The 20,649-nt window shown below is 37.5% G+C and overlaps 1 protein-coding gene across 3 annotated transcripts in view; it reads right to left on the bottom strand.

Moving 5' to 3' along the window:
• Nucleotides 1-20,236, bottom strand: part of LOC113526984 (E3 ubiquitin-protein ligase HECW1) — an 80,387-nt gene extending 60,151 nt beyond the window's left edge. For 2 of the 3 annotated variants that reach the window (XM_026914450.3, XM_053236362.1), the window contains exons 1-4: nt 20,091-20,236; nt 5,525-5,831; nt 5,302-5,409; nt 2,932-3,026 (exon numbers count right to left, since the gene is read on the bottom strand). In XM_026914450.3, coding sequence (XP_026770251.3) covers nt 2,932-3,026; nt 5,302-5,409; nt 5,525-5,831; nt 20,091-20,138 — 558 coding nt within the window. In that variant the 5' untranslated portion in view covers nt 20,139-20,236. Of the gene's footprint in view, nt 1-2,931; nt 3,027-5,301; nt 5,410-5,524; nt 5,832-7,783; nt 7,842-20,090 lie in introns of all 3 variants that reach the window. The other variant, XM_026914451.3, reaches the window with a different exon arrangement.
• Nucleotides 20,237-20,649: the final 413 nt, after the last annotated feature.

Raw genomic sequence — 20,649 nt, 5'->3', positions numbered from 1 at the left:
GTGTGTGGATGAGGTTAGAATGGCAAACGATTGATGGAGTCTGCATCAACATGCCAGGTACTAACTGTGGACAAAACTGGACATGCAGTGACTGATTGCCATGACTTTTAAAACCATTCTAATTTCTAATCTAATTTAGCGACAGAGAAGCATTGTAAGCTGGGAGAGAGAAAAACAGAGGGTCAGCGAGACAAATAAAAGGCGACACATTAATCTTATAGACGGAAACAACGAACAGCTGCCCTAAAGGCAGCAGACTAGGAACCGTGTGCAACATTTTCCTCATAATTAAATCGATCAATTATGAAGTGACGATATGAGCTGATGCAGCATGCAACAAAAACAGCCATCACGAACTGGGGTTTACCAAAGGCAGTAACTAAAGGGACTAAAATCTATCAGGTATTTTCAAAATGGGGAAAGCCTCTGTAGTCTCTGTAGCCTAAAGAATTTACACCCTAAAGACTTTCAGTGTTTCGAAAATACCCACATTACCATAATATGTGACTTGCAACCCTGATTGTGACTGTTCAGCTTAATTCAAGAGCCCAGTAAGTCTAATCATATGTCTAATCATAAAGCCCAAACATGACACATGAAGTGAGCTATGCTGCATAAGTTTAAAAAAGTGATCAAACTATTTATTACATATTGATCTTATTCAAACAGTGAATTGGTAGAGCTGATGTGGTTAAACTGTTGGTCCAGAATGTGGCATATGGAGCATTCAAGTAGAAACTGCTGCAGATAAATTGCACGTGAACATTTTTTCTGGGTTGGCCCCTGATCTGACAGCTTTGTGAACCGTTATCTGGCCACCAGCTTCAGAATCCTGAAGGCTACTATCTGATAAGCAAATCCTTGTATACATACCTCCATGTACACGGGAAAGCAAGCGTTCAACATCAAGACACAATGAGGTTTTTGGAACAAGATGACTATTAAAAAAGGTTTATGCCATCAAGTCTCCATGTGTGTGAAAGTATACAGTATTATACATTTGGAATGCATTTTGTAGAACAGCCTCTGTGGCCCTGTCTCTTCTGTCCTTGGTATGTGTGTGTGGAAGCTCACTGCTCACACTGTTCTATGAGTATTGTTTTCTATGTGTGTGTCACCTCTACAAAACAGTAACAGATATCAACTGAAAGGAAATACTCACTAAATTGCTCATGACTTCACTAGCATACTTGAAGTATATGGTTCCCAGTTGTTACATAATTTTGGGTTACAGCCAATATAAAACAAATAAAAACAACAAAAAGACTATATTGTATCTTATCCATTGCTGATGCAATAAAGTATGTTGTCTGAAGAATGAAGCTTTTTTCTGCTCACTCAGACATGTGAGTTTTAGTTCTTCAACAATGAATTATAAGTTAGTTTACCTTAAAACATGGTTGACATACGTTTGCAATGTCAGTCTGAGTCTTTTAGTAAAAGTGGCCAGGTACTGGCAAGGTTTAGTGACGGAAAAGTACCAGACTCTCTAGCCAAACCCAGAAGCCTGGCTTGTGAGCCTAAGGTGTGCTAATCACCGCCTCTACATCATGGATGTGGATGTTGCAGCATTTATTTCATAAGTACAAGCCACTCAAACTGGATGAAACCACGCTCCAGGACATGATGTACAGAATATCCTTCTCTGTTATATTCACATTGGATAAGTGGATAAGTGATCTTTTTATGGACAGGACAAACAAACTTAGAGAATTTTTTATCCTCTGGAGAACACAGTCCATTAACCTTTAAATGTATGGGTGTATCACCACTTTGTATAAACCCAGAATTATTAAAAACGCAGCACTTTAAGTTTAAATAAAAAGAAAGGACATTTTTACAGTCTGTAAACAAATCTGGTTTAACTTTCTATCTGTCACAAGCACAAATAAAAATCCAAAACAAGGGAAAATAGGAAGTTGATTTTAAGGATATACAGGAGTATACAAATAAAAGGTACTCATCAACCTATGTAAAATTAAAATTTGAGAAAGAATGCAATATATCAATTTCATAGGAAGTTGTCCCATAGGAACTGGGATAATTGTTGTGATCAGTTGTTTACATGGTTGAACTCAAGACGACTGAGGGAGCTCAACAGGAAATATCTGGTCAGGGATGTCTACACTCCTAAAAGAAAACCGTTGCTAGGTAAAAGGCGACTATACTGACGACAGTGAGACGCCCAGACGGCTGGCCACTCTCATATTTTTGGGGATGCCCAATAATTGAATTTTAGTGGAGGGAGATTAGAAAAAATACATTTGGAATTAAGTTTGTGTTTTCATGGTTGTTCCTTTTACCTCGGTGAAGTGCTTCAACTCATGGGGAAAAATAATAAATACCTACTTAAAATACTACTTTTAGCTAGTAAAAAGGAATCCTCAACAAAAATGCTATGGATTGAAATTTTAAACGAATTTACTCAGTGGAAAGACTTACCTTTATGTTACATTTGAGAATGGATCTTTTGTAGAAAATACCTAATATATCTTCCAAGTATAGTCAATACAAGCAACTGATTAGATCAGTATGGGAAGTCTTGATGTGTTATGTAATCCTTTGTGATTCTTGAAGTATGTAAAATGATCGCCTAAGCTTCTTGATGTAGTATCTGTAAAAATGGAAGATTAAGTTCTAGACAGCCGCTACAGGTCACCATAGACCGCCTCTTCTGACAGAAAAAATATAATCTTTTCACCTGTTTATTAGAGCATCACTAAACTCTATGCCAATACATGGGCTTTGAATGTAAATATGTCTTGTTAGTGCTTTGTTGATTCCTGCCTTTAGCCACAAGGTCACTAGCCTCACTGACCCATGTGATATCATTTGTCATGTTTTATTAGGGTCACAGACAACAGCAATCCTGTGTGTGTGTGTGTGTGTGTGTGTGTGTGGGTGTGTGTGTGTGTGTGTGTGTATACTCACAATAGCAGAAGGGTTTCTCACAGTTACACAGGGGGTGGTGGCTCTCAGTGCTCCGCTCACTCCATGGTAATACTTGAAACAAATCTTGGTCTCAGCTATATAATGAGAGAAAGAAAATAAAATTATAAATAAGATTTTAACTTAATAGTGCAAGCTTTAGCAAATGAAACATGGGCAGAATTATGGTTAATTAAACATGTTTGTAAAACCTTTATAACTAAATGCATTTATTTTGTAAACTCAACTTTCAAAATGTTATACACAAAAGTGTAGATAGCAGATGAGACTATAGACTGCAGGTTTATGTGGTCAGCTAAGTCTATTTACTGTATAGCAAATGGTTCAATACATTTATTTCCTACCTAGAAGGATCTACAGCATAACAAAGAATAAGGACTGATGCTAGGGCCTCCAGTGAGCCCTGCTCTCAACATTATTGAGATTGTGATGAACCTTTTGTATTATTCTACTTCTTTTTAATTTGTTCCAAATGTGATTTGTGCTTTGCAGAATTCCTTTACGTTTGTCTAAGGCTTGCACAGTACTGCATGCAGTGATGCCTGGTCATGATGTTAGATGAGTTGGCTGAAATCTAATATCTAATCATAGCTTAATGATTATACATTTGGAGCTGAGCGATCCATTATATCACAAGGTTTCATTGATGGCATACAGTAATAAGAATGATGAATTATTAGACACATGTTTTAAGTACATAAAGTCCTACTAGGCTTACATCATGTTTCTGCCAAATATCAAACATGGTTAACATAAAATTTTTATTTGTAAAAAAAATTTATCCTTTCATTCAAAACAAAACAAAACAAAAACCACTAAACTTGCGGTTCTCTCATCTGTCCTTTTGTCTAAATTGTACTTTCATTCTAGTGTGCTCTCAGTCTATCTACTTTTACATTCAAAGGCATATTGGGAGGAAAAAATAGCATGATAGAGTAAATAATCCACTTCATTCACGTTCATTATAACCAAGGCTGTATTTCAGATGCACGTTCTCAGACACTCTTGACGATTTGTTACAGATGTGCAAAATGGGCTCAGATAACAAAATGGGCTCAGCCCAAAAGAAGATCAAATTAAGAGAGCGTTTCTGTCTATGTAATCATCTGACATGACAGCCACTGATAGACTGCATGAATCTACAGTCTGGGCTAGAAAGAACTCAGCTCTAGCCTCGCTTCTTTACACCATTCTGTGTAAAAAAAAAAAAAAAAAAAAAAAAAAAAAAGCCTAAATAATTCGCTTTAAGATATTTGATAACAGCAGTTAATCTGATGTGGATGCCAAAAATTAAACCTTATACTGAAGTCTTTTATCTTTGTAATACATGGGGGCTTAGCCCTCAAGCTCATTTATACTAGCTGCCTTTGACTGTATGGTGGAATTCTCAAAAGTGTTCTCAAAAATGCATAAACCAAGCTAAATATGTCCCCATGTGTAGTTCCTATGCCTTCTAAAAATGGTAAGAGCTCAATAAGCATTCATAGTACACTGTGCACACAAGCTGCTCACTGAGCAGCCCACATCTGGCCCACTGTCTCCTGATAAATGTGGAACAGTTTCCTGTTTGAGCCAGTTACCGATAGCACTTAGGAGTAGCACTTAGCACTTACTGCATCATTTTTAAATAGCATCATGCTAGTCTCGCTAGTCAGACGTCACTAGAGGTTCTAGTATGTTTTTTCAGTAAACTTGGCCAAGAACTGCCTACTTTCACTGAAATCTGATTAACACTGCAAATGTTCAGTCACAGACTTTTTCCCATAGCCTGTTGTAAGATTATTTTGCAAATAAAATTCTGTAATAACATCTACATAAGGGATTTTTACATTTGTTTTATTTTACATGTCCTAATGGCTCATGTAGTGATGACTGCATATGGGAGAAGAATTCCTAGCGAATTCCTAGCGACCTAGTGGGTAAGCTATCAGGAGCATCAAAAAATACTTTACACTGTGGCTAATCAGAGATATAAATCAAAATAAGAACCACACATCATTTGCATATTCAAGACACTTTGCATAATATGACAATATGACACTGTGACACTAGGATGGAAGAAAAACTGAGAAATAGTCAGAGAAAAGCCTATATTCGGACAACTTGTGACAACACTTACAGAATTAGGAAGTAAATACTGTATATGATGATAAGGTCTGGCAGTAAAAGATGTTTTAATCCTGAAGTTAAATTCATTTTTTCTACATAAATTATACATGGGATTTGGAGATTGTTTTTTCTTTGTATTATGCAGGAAAAAAAGGAGATACATTTCTGCCAAAAAAAAGACATCTCATCTGAGCTGCCAGATGACTGAGTGAGAGAAAGAAAGAAAGAGTAGGGAATACTTACACTCCATAAAGTATGAGCTGGCATCAATCTTCCAAACAATCTGCCCTTTATGGGATCCATTTACCCCACGGTTCTTGTACTCCAGAAAGTTCTCGGAGAGAACCTCATCTACAGGAGAACAGAAAGTGCACTTTTTCACAACAAGCTTCACAAAAATGCATCTCATTTTAGCATAGGTTACAGATTGTTTGGATTGTTTTGTACAGATTAGATGATAACTCACCGATCAGGTACATGCCGATCCAGTCTCCGGCGTCCACCTCTTCTTTGATGTCCCAGCAGATGAGGATGTCCTGAGGCTGGCCGATGCTGTAGCTCGAGGTGCTGACTGTGAGGGTGGAGCGGCTGTGGGTTGACACCAGGTCTGGGTCGCTAGAAGATCGTGGCAGGGTTAAGGGGTTGTTGGGGTCGATGGGGGGGCATTGCTCAGCCGTGAGGCTATAGCGTGCCCTGTTCTTACACCGACGATGGCTCTGGGAGCTCCGGGATGGCGAGGACATAGCAGTCAGAAACCTGCTCTGGTACAGGTTCTGCAGAAAAAAATATATAAACAGAAATGCCAAACATGTTATAATGATGTTGCTATGTCTATGTCTTACTGGCCTTTAGTGCAGAATGTACTCATAGACCAGAGAGAGAGAGAGAGAGAAGTGAAAGACATTTTCAGTATCTTCAGCCTACTTATATTAATTATCACAGGCCATTTAGACTCATTCGCATAGATCTAATGCACAGCTTCATGTGGATAAAGTTACTATGAGCATGGCTTTGTCTATGTCTATGTTAATGTAATTGGCTCAGCCAATCAGGCACATCGTTTTGTGGTATTTTAGAGCCTATAATCATTAAAAACAAGAAATATAGGTAGAACAGATCTGCTAGTACCAACTGCCTGGATGATATAAACAGTATAAACTTAAAACGACATATTTCAATGAATGGGAATAGGGAAATCCTATTCAGTGATAGATGAGTCATGAAGGATGCAATGATGCCTTTTGTATGTTTTTTAAATGTAGGATGGATGTGACAGGAAGTCAGGAATTTTGTCATATTTGAATAATTTGTAGGCAGCATAGTGGGTAGCATTGCCAACATGTAGCTCCAGGGTTCTGGGTTTGATCCCAAGCCTGGATTAATAATTTCTGGATGTCTGGGTTAATAATTTCAATGCTTTAGTTGATTACCATCCTCAAATGAGGATCTAATTAGGAATAATTAGGGAGAAAAGTCCTGCACACTCTGATCTACCCTGGTCTTGTATATGTAACAAGAAACAACAACATTTAAAGAAAGGTAAGCGCATATAAAAGTGGAGAATATTCTTCCACTCCAACCTTGGCAAACCATGTCTTAACAGACCTCGCTTTGTGCACAGGGGCACTGTCATGCTGGAACATCTTGGGGACTCTTAGTTCCAGTGAAGTGAAGTTGTAATGCTACAGCATACAAAGACATTCCATACAATTGTGTGCTTCCAACTTTGTGGCAACAGTTTGGGAAGAACCACAATTGGGTGTGATCATCAGGTCTCCACAAATGTTTAACCAGGGTAGTTGGTTAATATTAGTAGTGTATTTAGTTATATTGTGTCTGGAACATCAGTAGCTCGATATTAAATTCTTGTTTATAGAACTGTTTAAAAAAAAAAAAAAAGAAAGGCATGGTTGCCTAGTGGGTAGCACTGTTGCCTTGCACCTCCGGGGTTGGGGGCTCGAGTCCTGCCTCCACCCTGCGTTCGTGGAGCTTGCATGTTCAGCCCGGGCTTCGGGGGTTTCCTCCCCAGTCCAAAGACATGCATTGTAGGCTGAATATAGGGTGTGTGAATGGGTGTGTGAGTGTGTGCGATTGTGCCCTGTGATAGGTTGGCACCCCGTCCAGGGTGTCCCTCGCCTCATGCCTCGAGTCCCCTGGGATAAGTGGTACAGAAGGTGGATGGATGGATGTGAATTTGTAGGTGCACACTACTGACATCACTAAAAAGAAATTTCCATCAATCTTATCTATGTGATTTCCAGCACTGTCTCAATGTGGTGGTTATAAAAAACCTGTTGTTTACCAGCATCACCTTCTGAACATGATGAAATTTTGTACTGACATTCACAAACTTTGGTAATGATTTGAGAGCTTGACCTTTATCAGACTTTCCTTAAAATTGGGGCCAATCTGCATACCTAAAGAACATTTGGTTCGGTGCAAATGAAGCTTGGTGCAAGAAGACAAGCGAAAGAGAAATTTGTACAGAAAAGAAATGTCATCTGAAAAAAGCACACAGGATGAAGTGATTACAGATAATGACACAGCCGGAGACACAAAACATCCATAGCACTTACTTCTCTAATATAAAAAGCACAAATTGCACACACTCTCACACATTCAAGGCTGAGATGACCCCACACTGGGCCTTGATGGACACGGAAAGTGGCGTGATGTGAAAGCTGGGTGAGGAGGATGAAGATGATATCTTGTGAAGGGCACTGACCTTAACACCACACAGGTGTAGCAGCATAATGACTCGCCAACTCAAAGCACATCAAATCCTGAAGAGAGGGTCAAGAGGTTACTCACGCACAACTTCCCACTACACCATACACACACACGTCTGCTGTCTTTTTCCCACAACACAATCTCCCAGAACACAGCTTCCAGGTGAATTATTAAGTTACTAATGTACTATTGTAGACACTTTATTTATTGTAGACACTGTAGAATACATATCGTGTAAAAACACAAAGTCTAAACACACCAGTGGTTAAAAAAAGGACAATAAAAAATATCATAATTGAACCCATTCAATTTCACATTTTGGAGCGCAGAAAAAATGTAGTGAATTTCACTGGCCCATTCTACAGGGTGTCACGAACGTCTCCATACAGTACATAGGGGAAATTAACACTTTTTAGCAAAATGTAACTTTACATCCTTTACATCCTTTACATGATTTCCATTTCTTTTGTAAACACACATGGAGTCGGCTCTCCCAACTTTGACTCCCAGTTTGGCAACAACGTCGCTTGTGATGTGCTTGCTATGTTTCCTGTTAAAGTCCATCGCAACCTTGCGACAATTTCCTGATCCAGCCATGAGAATGATTTCAATACGTTCTTCTTTTATCAAAGGTGGTGTTAATGGCTATCTGGAAAAAAAATAATATATATATATATATATATATATATATATATATATATATATATATATATATATAGCTACATGCTGATCAGCCATAACATTAAAAACCATGTGCCTAATATTGTGTAGGTCGCCCTTGTGCCACCAAAACAGCTCTAACCTGTCAAGGCATGGACTCCACAAGACCTCTGAAGGTGTTCTGTGGTATCTGGCACCAAGAAATTAGCAGCAGATCCTTTAAGTCCTATAAGTTACGAGGTGGGGCCTCTATGGATGGAACTTGTTTGTCCAGCACATCCCACAGATCGGACTGAGATCTGGGGAATTTGGAGGTCAAGTCAACACCTTAAACTATCTGTAATGTTCCTCAAACCATTCCTGAACAATTTTTGCAGTGTGGCAGGGCACATTATCCTGCTGAAAGTGGCCACTGCCATTAGGGAATACTGTTGCCATGAAGGGGTGTGCAGTACTTGGTCTGCAACAATGTTTAGGTAGGTGGTACGTGTCAAAGTAACATCCACATGAATGCCAGGACCCAAGGTTTCCAAGCCGAACATTGCCCAGAGCATCAGACTGCCTCCACCGGTTTGCTTTTTTCCCATAGTGCATCCTGGTGGCACCTCTTCCTCAGGTAAGCGACGCACAAGTGCCCAGCCATCCACATGATGTAAAAGAAAATGTGATTCATCAGACCAGGCCACCTTCTTCCATTGCTCCATGGTCCATGGTCTGTGTGCTCGGACCAGACGGGCTAGCCTTCGGTTCCCTACGTGCATCAGTGGGCCCTGGGCACCCATGACCCTATGAAAGTATGAAAAATTGTGGAAGACATTTTGCTAAAAAGTGTTAATTTCCCCTATGTATGGAGACTTTTGGGACATGCTGTAGAGCTTAAACATGACTGGCTGATTATTTGTTTCTGTAGGTTAGTAAACCATTCGGAACTAATGCTGCAAATACTAACACGATGCAATGAAACACACCAAAGATGATGTGATCATGATTTTTTTTTTTTGGCATGACATCAGCCAGTTTTTTTATGCATTCAAAATGTGAGACCTTGCTTTAATTTAAAACTGACACGCTGACACACTCTTGACAGAACAACACGTGGTGAACATACTCTTGACAGAACAACACGAGTATTGCATTGCAAATATTATAAATTAAGAACATGTCCTAGTGTGCAGGAATTTCTGTCAGTTATTATATGCTTCCTGTATTCAATGGACATTAGATTCTTTTGGATGAGTCTACAGTATACTCATACATTTCCATTAACTGAAAAAAGGAACAATAATACACACCACCAAAAATGACAAGAACATGGATTGTCAGGTTTCATCATGCGATACCCATAACCACGGACTGCATGGTCTTTTGTTTTCCTCTTCCTTATCAAGCCTAAATGTGCTTTCTGTTAAGAATAAAGAGTTTAATCTCATGGTAGGTAAAGAAACCACTATACATTGCAGTGCACTGAAAAAAAAAAACATGCACACAGACGTACACAGTGCAAATATTAACACGGATGTAGAGAGAAATAAAAGCAAGACAGTTAGACAATATTTTAATGAATCTGTTGAATGTTTAAGAAAATTAGAGAAACAAATCATACCATAATTAGGTTAGCTTGGGTTTATTTAATCATTTTTAAACTAATAAAGTACTCATTAGATGTAGGACTGTAAGCACATGGTTTTGCCATGACTATGAAATTATTGTTAATTTAACTAATACTCCTTAATGGTATTTAAACTTTTTAAAGAGCTAAGTGAATGATTAAATTTATTTATTACACACTTGTTTTTTTTTTGTTTTTTGGGTTTTTTTTGCTCATCCTGATTGTACACAATCTAGTACCCTAAAGCATTCTTCAGTCCATCTGTGAATTTTCCTAAGAATGCTTAATATCCAAACAACCCCAAGATGAAATAATAAGATGGCAATCAATTGTTTAGACCAGCAGACTCGAAAAGGCTAACACAAAAGGCTTACACTAAGTAAAAGCTGAAACAAGCACTCTCGTTACTTCTAAAACAACCATCACTAAAAATGGACTCGAGTCTCTTTCGTAGCTTTAGCTTGAATGGAAAATCCATCTGTGACTGGATGGATCCACAGGTAAAGAAACCCACACATCAAATTAGATCTCAGTGATGTCCGAGAAAATGTGCTCAGACATCACTGATCCATGATAGCATTACAACGTCTGAGAGCCGACAGAAGGTTTCTCCTACTCTTAGCAGTGTCTCACTACATTATTTAAGTGAACTAAGTGGTAGATAAGATTCACAGCTCATGAGGAGTCAATTCTGAGAACAGTTCAAGGCCCCCCCCCACCACTGTGATATTCCTGTAATTGAGCCATTATCAGTCAAGTGACTCAGTACTGAATAATGTACAAATAAACAAATATGCAATTGTAATGCCAATCCCAATTTGTTATTATTTTAAGATAATTCAGCATTTATTGCTTACGTTTGATTCTACGGAAACACAGTAAAGAAGGTCAATTATGTGTGGCGGTCTGGGAAAACCCATCAGATGTCACTGTGGCTGAATTTTGGCAAACTGCTGAAAAAGATAAAAAATCAGGTTTTGGTCAGAATTGGGTTTTTCTGCCTGCAACATATTATGATACTTCAACTGTAAGAAACCATAAATATATTACCAATATATAAATATATATTACCAACATTACACTGAATTTTATTATTTTTTTTTTTACTTCAATCTTTGAGTAAAGAGACAGTTTAAACCTAAACATGCCTTTAAGATGTCTAAAATCTTGCTAGCTAGAGCGGATGTGTGATTTCCTCACACAGTGAACGTCATGCTTTAATCAGGTTGTTGGATAGCTGCATGGTGTAGCAAAATGGACATAAATCTAATCAGTACAGTTTGTAATCCGATACAGGATTTCAGAATGTCTAAGATTCTCCTACTCTGCATTTGGAAATATATTTTTACATGCAATTTTCTTCCCTTTTACTATTTTTTTAAATGCTATAACTTTACTTGTGGTCAAGATACATGCAAAAGAGATTTTTTTTTTTAACGAATGTCTGTAGCTTTTAGAACTATATTTTGCAGAAAGTGTCAGAATTTCACCCAGACTGCAACTTATATACCTATAGAATACCTGTAAAACCTGTAAAATCTTTATACAGTATACTAGTGATAGAGCCTATATAATGAATAATATGAATGTCTAGTAAAAGTGCACATTTAAAAGAACTAAACATGACAGAAACCTCATCATGTTCAAGAACAAGTTCTCAATATAAGCACCAACTCATTTATTGTAAATAACAAGGCTTTGAACCATTTAGAGTGTGTTTTGTATTACACAAATCTAATGTTACCCAGAGAGCAGCACATTACAGCCTTTTTCCTGATGTCTTTATTTCTCATTCTTCAATGTGATTTCACAAATTGCATGCAAGCAAGATGGCATTATGATGTGACATATATAGCAGTTCTCTGTGGAGCTGAACGTGCAAGAAGCATATTGTAAAATAGTGGCGGTGCCATAACAGCTGAAATTCCATCAGCAGTGGGAGTGGGACGGCGCTACACGCATGAGCGCATCGCGCTTGGGGATGGATGGATGCTTTCTAACCCACTAACACTTGGAGTGCAATGATGGTGACTCTCTTCAGAAATCTTAATATTCTATAAGCATTCACAAACACACAGATACACAGACCTGCTTTTGCACACAAATATAGTACTGGGGTAGATGTACCTCCTTTCCTTTGTATTATTAGGCTACATATGAAGGCAATGTGCAGTCACATCTATTCCATAATCCCCACTGGAAATCCTTACACTGGAAATCCTTGCACAAGGCTCTGAGGACATTGTTAGCCATAGAAGCCAAGCAGCCACATTCCTGCTCCTTCAGGATTATTGAGATTTCTCAGCAAGCAATCTCTGAGGGAAAGGAAACCAATTTCACTGTGTCTGCTGTTGCCATAATTATTACTTCACTGATTATTCAGTGTCTGCTGTTGCAAGAATGAACCCATACAATCACATCTAAGGTTCGGATTTCCTATTTGTGCACTTTAAGGCTCTGTATTCACAAGGCACATCATGTCTAATGGCTAATTAGTACCACTCTCTAATCTAGATCCACAGTAGCCTTAATCTGCTGACTCTTTCTTCCCAAATGCTTGCTTTGTTCTTGTCTCTGCTCCCTGCATGAAAGGATTTCCTGCAGAAATCTCTAGCAGGTCTTAATGGGAAAGTACATGTTCATTAGATTGTAGAAGATGCTGTAGAACCAAAAGTAGGATAAACACTATTATTCAACAAAAGACCCTGGTACACTAGGTTTTTTTTTTTTGCTTCTTAAATGGGTTCTACTTGGAATCCTTGCTGATAAGGAAACACTTTATAAACACAAGGGTTTCTATGTCGTAATGTAGATGAGTTGCCATTATAGATTATGCCCACTGATATTCATAGACTTCATATTACCCTAACCTATAACTGTCATGAAAGATGCTATAACATTTAATGTCATGACAGTTTATGCCCTATGAAATGAACATGAACAAAGCCTCTATACTGTACTCAGACCCTGGTGTAAATGAGATAACATTTACAGAATTCTTGCTATTTTTCTGACCAATGATTTGCTGTTAAGACCATTAAAAGCTTAATATTTGCCATTTTGGGCTTCGCCCATTCTTTTTCCCCTTAACGGAGTATATATGTGGCGACAAATATCATTACAAGCTCCTATATGCTACCATAGACTAGAATAAAATGTCATGAAAGAACTGGCATTTCATATGAGGTCAGAGTAATGCAGCACTTATTCTGTCAAGTGTTCTGACAATTGACATTAAGTTACAATTTTCAAACCATCTATCATAATATTGTAATCTATAATCGCACAAATTCTAACTAGCGCATACTTAGCAAAAATTAATATGTGATGTAAACTGTGATGACATCAAACATTATGACAGCTTTTATGGCTATAGAGCTGTGGTCACATTTATGACACAAATGCCAGTCTTATGACGCAGGGTTCAAGTAAAGTGTTACTAAAAATATATGAGGGATATCTGTAGAATTCCAAGCTGCTATATGAGAACTGCATTATTTCTTCTTAAACATCAACAAGATATCTCATGCAAAAAATATTCTCTAGCACCTATTACATCTAGCAAGTGTATCTCCTTGAGGAGCCTGTCCAATTGTATTTCTATAGCAGTTTGAACTATAGAACTATCTTTCCAGAAATCTGTAATAGAACTCGATCCCTTTTGAACCAGCCAGAGGTGGCTGCGATAGAGAAAAACTCCCTGAGATGATGATAATGAGGAAGAAACCTTGAGAAAAACCTTAAAAGGGAACTAATCCGCTTCTGGGTGACACCTGATAGTGGCATTTTGTGGTTGTACCCAAGAGCAAACTATCACGCACAACCAAAAAGATCAAAACTGGTCCAAATATTAAGTTTGATCTTTGTGTATCGACACCTTCTCACCTGGAGGGAGCAAATGTTCTTCAACACTGTTAATCCATATAGTGGGAATGATCCTGGCTTTGTCTTACAGGACTAAAAGTGAGCATTCCTGTTACACACACTCCCTGTGCATTGTTAAACAGAAAATAGAGTGATGTGCTGGTATGCTGTGCCTCGTGGAACAATAGTGGAACAATAGTGCAGTTACACTCGGAGGGAGGAATATTATTTTGATATTTAACTTAATGATAACCAAATCTAACATTGCTGAACTGCTAAACCATTCACGTCTATCTATGAAATGGATTAATGTCATATTTAAAACATGCAGAATATATTAAATACCTGCTGTATTCTTTGTTTATTCAGAACCTCAAAGCAGAAATGAGCAAGTGGAATATAAATATATATAATATTTATATATATATATAAAGGTTATTGCTTACAGATTCATTCAGCATGCACAGTAATAGCTTCTCATACCTCACATCTTTAGCATATATAATATATAAATGAAACAACTTGAATGTTCTTACACTTGAGGCTTGTTCCTACTTCTTGCCTACTAAATTGCATTTTGGTGTACATAAGTGAGGCAACAAAGCAGTAACCCATTCTCCCATTCTCCAGCAAATCTAAACATACGCTTGGAGAAATGATGAAACCTCTGAACATTACATTACAATTTCAGAGGAGGAGAGTGTAGTGAAGCATGACAGTGTTTGTGTCTGAGCGCGTGTGGGTAGCACCGACACGAATATAGGTCAGATCTTCTCAGAGAGACGAGTTCTTGTAAGGTTATCAACCAGCGCCTCTGGCACTCACTTCCTGTTTCTCTGTATGGAGCTTTCCACAAAGACAAACTATCTTCATTACACACAATGCTTTGCAGTGTCCTTTCTAACCCATTTTCCTAAAGAAAAAAAATAAATAAATAAAATAAAATAATAAAAGTGTGCCATGGTGCTTTACAACTGTTTGCTGTGTATCTTGGAATGGCTTTTCCAGACTGTAAATGTATCATATTATATTGCTAACTATTACTTTAAAAGTAATAATAATAATAATAATAATAATAATAAACTTTTGAACAGAATGGAGATGTGTACATTTTTCTTATTTTGCCTAAATATCATACTTTTTCATTTAGTACTGCCCTTCAGATGCTACAGAAGATGGTTACATGTTTCCCAGAAGACAAAATAAGTTAATGTGGTGAATGTAAACATCTTTTATGTTAAATATCTTATTCAGGTCAGCACTAAGTAAACAATAACATGCATTTTGTATGATCCCTCTTATTTTGGTAAAATAATTAACATTTTGCAGATTCTGAAAGGGGGATGTAAACTTTTGACCTCAACTACATTAAAAGTAGCCACACTTCTTAGTTTGTGTTTTGTCCTTTCCCTCCATCTTTCCCACTGGATCATCCAAGGAGCAATAGTCCTACTTAATACAAAACAAAGCAACAAAGCAGTTCCTTCACTTACCAAAATTCACCACATTATTGATCCGGGGCTTCTGAGAACACTGACCAACTAATTACACTAAAGTTGAACAACATGAAATTCAACACATTCAAGCAATGAACCAATTAGATGCCATGTTAATCATACACTATACACAGTCAACACCAGAATTATTGTAAATTATCAAGAGAATGGGCAAAAGTAAATGCGTATAAAACAAACATCACACACAGTGATTTACATTTTCCACATAAACGGCACTTACCTTTCCTCCAACAACAAATCTTTCTCATAAGAACTTCTTTCTTTGAATAACTGTATGTCCTAAAATTATTGATACCACAAAGAATATTTACAGTAACTGCAATCATGCTTGAAACAGCTTTTTAAAATCGATTTCAGTCTCCAGAAATGTTGCAAAGCTTCACTCGATATTGACTTAACTCAAATTAATAAGTTTGCAGAGATTTTTTTTTTTTTTTGATGAACTTGCAAAGCATCATTCACAAAACTCATCTTTTTTAAGTTTATGAGAAAAAATCTTTGGTTAGGTTGAATAAGTGTATTAGACATAGTTGTCCTGATTTTTCATGGATTTTTGCTCAACCAAGACAACAAAACCAGTCATTTAAACTTTTTTCAATTTGGGTTTTATACAGTGTAGAAATATATTTGTTTACCTCTGCCAGGAGGTTAAGACCTGGCCATAAATGCAGCTTTCAGCAAGGTAGTTTCCCTGAATATAACTTTAAATCAACACAGTAATGGTTGCAAAAACACAAAATCAGTGGAAGTCTAAACTCTATTGAAAACCCATGGTCTGAATTTAAGAGAAAATTCCACATGCACAATGCTCAGAATATAAATGATCTTGAAATGCATGGAAGATTAGTCCAAGATCCCTCTACAAGTTTCTCCAGCCCTAAGAGCCATGACAGGAAGAGTCTGAATGCTGTTATTTTCTATTCTCTCTTAAGCTTCACCAACTACTGTGAAGCTATTGTGTTGGGGTTGTGTAACTATTGTGTTTGTTTGGGAAAAAAAGTATATAGTGTTAAAACGGAAGTATACTGTACAGTTGCACCATATGTTGAAGCTCATATCACAAATTCTATGCTTTACTGTATACTATTTTGCTCATTTACATGAAGGGTGCCAATAATTATGCAGATTAACTGTACAGTATATAATAAATGTATAATCTTTAAGTTCTGCTATGATATTAACCTTCTGCTGAGACCTGAGTATAAATCTGAAGGAATATCTATTATAAACTGTTCCTATCCTCCAATCCAAAAGACTGTTATGTCAGTGTAAGATATCAGATAATATTTAAATTATATAAATTATATGAACTTGTCTGACTCAGCAGGGTGCTTCTCTCCTCATCTCAGAGAAGAGTGAATTTTTACTGACAAATATGATTCCTGTTAATATAAAAAGGATGTTTTAAGTTCAAAAATTCAAAATTTCAAAAACACAATATTTGTTTTGTTTTCTCAAATACCTTTCTCAAATACACAGGTTGAGAGGATTTCTATCATCTGGAAGTTCCTCATTTCTGACAGTAATATGTACAGTAAGTTTCCTTTGTTAATGAAGGTGTCTGTAAATATTTTCATAAAGCAAAAAATGTTTATAAAGTAAAAAATTCCCACCAGATTTACAAACATTTCGGTACCTCTCGTTTCCTTTACACTCACAAAGTGAGCGTTCATGGCACAGCTGATTTATATGTAATGAAACCAAAAAAAGCAACCTGAAAACATCAAAATGATGACTAAATGGTGAAAGCTTGCCTCCTAGGCATGGTGAGTGCTATATCTTCCAGTAATGCAGCTCAGCCATTGCAGTGCATTGGCGACCACAAACACTCACTAACTCTTCCTCCTTTTCTAGGGCGCCATTTCTTTTCTGCTAATTATATGGCTAGACTTATTTATCTTCATCATTAGATTGTTTTGGATTGCTTTCCTCCAAGTCATTAGTATCAAACAACATTTAGAAAATTTTCGTTTTTTCCATACAAAAGTCGTGTATGTAATTAAATTAAACATAATCGGTAATATAAACATAAAAATTCAAACTTATACAAACTCTTGTAGGAGCTCTTGTAGGATACAATTCTTTTATGAACTAACTGTATTGTCATAGCTATGCCATTCCATCTGTAAATGCTCCTTTGAACAATTTGTTCCAATCTAGCTTGATAAATAAATTAACGAGATTAATTCTTGTCTTAATCACTAACTTCATCTTAAACTCTAACTACTTTTAGATCATATAAAATCATATGAAGTTTTAGGGCCTACATGCTTTGTCTGTGTAGGGGACCATTTCGTAAGAGGTTCTTTGGACTAAAGCAAGGTTCTGGTTCTATAAATACAGCCTTGGAGCGTCAGAGCACAGCACAATGCCTCACTTTTTATGTAATAATTAGTTTAAGAATTAACTCGAGGAGTGAATCAGAGCCAGGAAGTCACCAAATTGTACAATAAATCTAGTGCCTTTTCTTTAACCCTGCACTGAGACCTAACACAAAACTGTAACACAAAAAGGCAAATGTTCATCTTCTTAATCTTCACTTGACATATTAATAAGAGCAATGGCTTGATCTAGTAGAATATACACAGTAGGTCTGCACAATGTCAGCAGTAAGAGAAAACAAGCTTCAAGCTTATATATAAAACACAATGCTTCATTATAGGGAGATGATACACTATATGGCCCCAAGTCTGTGGAAACCTGATCATCACAGCCAAATGTGCTTGTTGAACATCTCATTCCAGATTTAGTCCCCCTTTCACCTTTAATAACCTCCACTCTTCTGGGAAGGCTGTCCACTAGATTTTGGAGTGTAGCTGTGGGGATTTGTGCTCATTCAGCCACAAGAGCATTAGTGAGGTCAGGCAGTGATGTCAGATGAGGAGGTCTGAGGTGCATTTTGCGTTCCAGTTCATCCCAAAGGTGTTCAGTGGGGTTGAGGTCAGGGCTCTGTGCAGGACACTCAAGTTCTTCTACTCCAGCCTTCATAGACCATGGCTTCATTTCGCTTGGTTTGTGCACATTGTCATGCTGGAACAGGTTTGGGTCTCTTAGTTGAAGGGAAGTGAAGGGAAATTGTAATATTACAACATACAAAGACATTACAGAGAATTGTTTGCTTCCAACTTTGTGGCAGTTTGAGGAAGAACCACATATGGGTGTGATGGTCAGGTGTCCACATACTTTTGGCCATATAGTGTAAGTTGCATCATTGGCTGACGGGGAGAATATCTTACATCATATGCTTTCTGAGAAAATAGAACAAGTTCAATTCTTCAAGCAACCACCAGAAATGATTCTGTACATTTAACTCTGTGGGAGGTCAAAAACATGAATTAACAATATAGTGTTTGTGTGAACCCTTAGTAGAGACTGACAGAGACTGCTCAGTAAATTAAAATGATTTATATCACAGTGCTGTTGAAAGCTGGATTCAGATTGGTCAAAAGGTAATTCGGTAATATCGCACTCACAATATTGCTTTTATACAACAGTTCTATAAGCAAGAAAATAATGTCAAGTGATTGACTTTTCTGACACAGTATGGCCAAATGTTTTGTCTATTTAGCCACACTTACACTTCATGGCTTTCTACATTCCTGTTAAAGGTGCTTCTGGTAAAACTGCCTTCCCTTCTTCCTTTTCATCTTCATCTGAAGAGCTTTTATATTTTAAGTCAAACGTTATATTCCTGAAAATGATTCGTTGCCTTGCCCACTGATGACATCACGAACACTACTGTAATAACTGTTCTGAACTAGGAAGTAGAATTTTACATGGCGAATACAGACGAGCGGAGTGATACACACAGCGAAACACCCCAGTGTGGTTATAATAAATGTAGGCACTCTTGGAACGCTGCTCGACCAATCAAATTAGTGGACCGGAACTAACTGTTGTATAATTTTAACAGCAGGTCTGACAGTAGTGCCAGCTGCATGACAAATCACAGATTTATTATGTTAATTCATTTTTTTATAAAAGCAGCTCTGACAGATGTTCCGACTGCAAGGCAAATCACAGCTTTATATTAATGCGCTCATTCTAACATGTTATTGTTTCTTTATTGTGCAATTTTATCGTGTACAACACCAGCAGTCGGGGTTCGGTTCCCCGGCTCAGGAATCGAACCCGGGCCGCGACAGTGAAAACGCCGAGGCCTAACCACGAGTCCTTCAGGATCCCCAAATATGTTGTTGTTTTAATTAATAAAATAATGTCATCTTTGGCAAACGATGTTTTATAATAGGGGAACACTTTGGGATGTGCGGAACATACTTCGGATTGATAGCAATAACTCCACTTTGTGTCACTTCACTGAAAGATCGTTGATTATTTTCCTGTTGCAGCACACCCTGTTGTGTATTATTCCTTATGAAAACATTAAAACACAAAATATTTTCAATGCTATCTTTATACAATCACACTTTACTACTCATCTGGCCATGTTTTTCTGTGTTAAATGGCTCAGGTGTGTTTATAGCTTGTGGTTTAATTTATTTATAGTAGGTTAAGTGTAATCAGTGTGTTATGAGCCCTTTGGCCAGCCAGCCAGTGGTTTCTGCCATGTTTAAAGACCTGCCGCTGTGGGAAAGCCTTATACTAGCTTCTCTAAGCACAGTCACACAGAGTGATATAAAAAAGCGGCTTACCTGGGAGAATAAAGCCTGCCTGGGGATCATGCTCCCATCACTGACCATGCTGGTGTGCTCCCCATGCTAATGTTTTTAGCTGCAGGTTCCCATACGGAAGTGAACACACAGTAAACCGCTGTGCTAAAGCAGCTCGGCTTGCCGCGTTCTCCCCATCTGCTCGCCTTCACTGGGTACCATGGACAGCAACCAATCAGCGTCCGCCTTTTCTCACGCGCGCTCTGACTCCGCCCACCACAGCACCCGCGAGCACGTGAACTCCACTGTCAGGATGGCTTCTGCAAAATTCCTCTTATTCTTCAATCATGATGGTGATTTATTGATTTATTTATTTATTTATTTATTTATTTTTTAGCTTTCTCAATCAGTTAACCCTAGCTAGATCCTGCACAAAGTGTGCTAACTGATGAACGTTAGATATTGTTTTTTTTAACTGAGTTTGATGTATTTAATTAAAACTGTGATTCATTCGTTCATTCATTCACTCATTTTCCCCTTTTTTGACATTTATTTCTTTTCTTGTTATTTATATTAGCATTTAAGTGATCCACTGTGTGAC

This window comes from Pangasianodon hypophthalmus, chromosome 1 (assembly GCF_027358585.1).
Source record: "Pangasianodon hypophthalmus isolate fPanHyp1 chromosome 1, fPanHyp1.pri, whole genome shotgun sequence".
NCBI lineage: Eukaryota > Metazoa > Chordata > Actinopteri > Siluriformes > Pangasiidae > Pangasianodon > Pangasianodon hypophthalmus.
The sequence above is the reverse complement of the archived record's forward strand: the minus strand, read 5'-3'. Positions and strand labels throughout refer to the sequence as shown.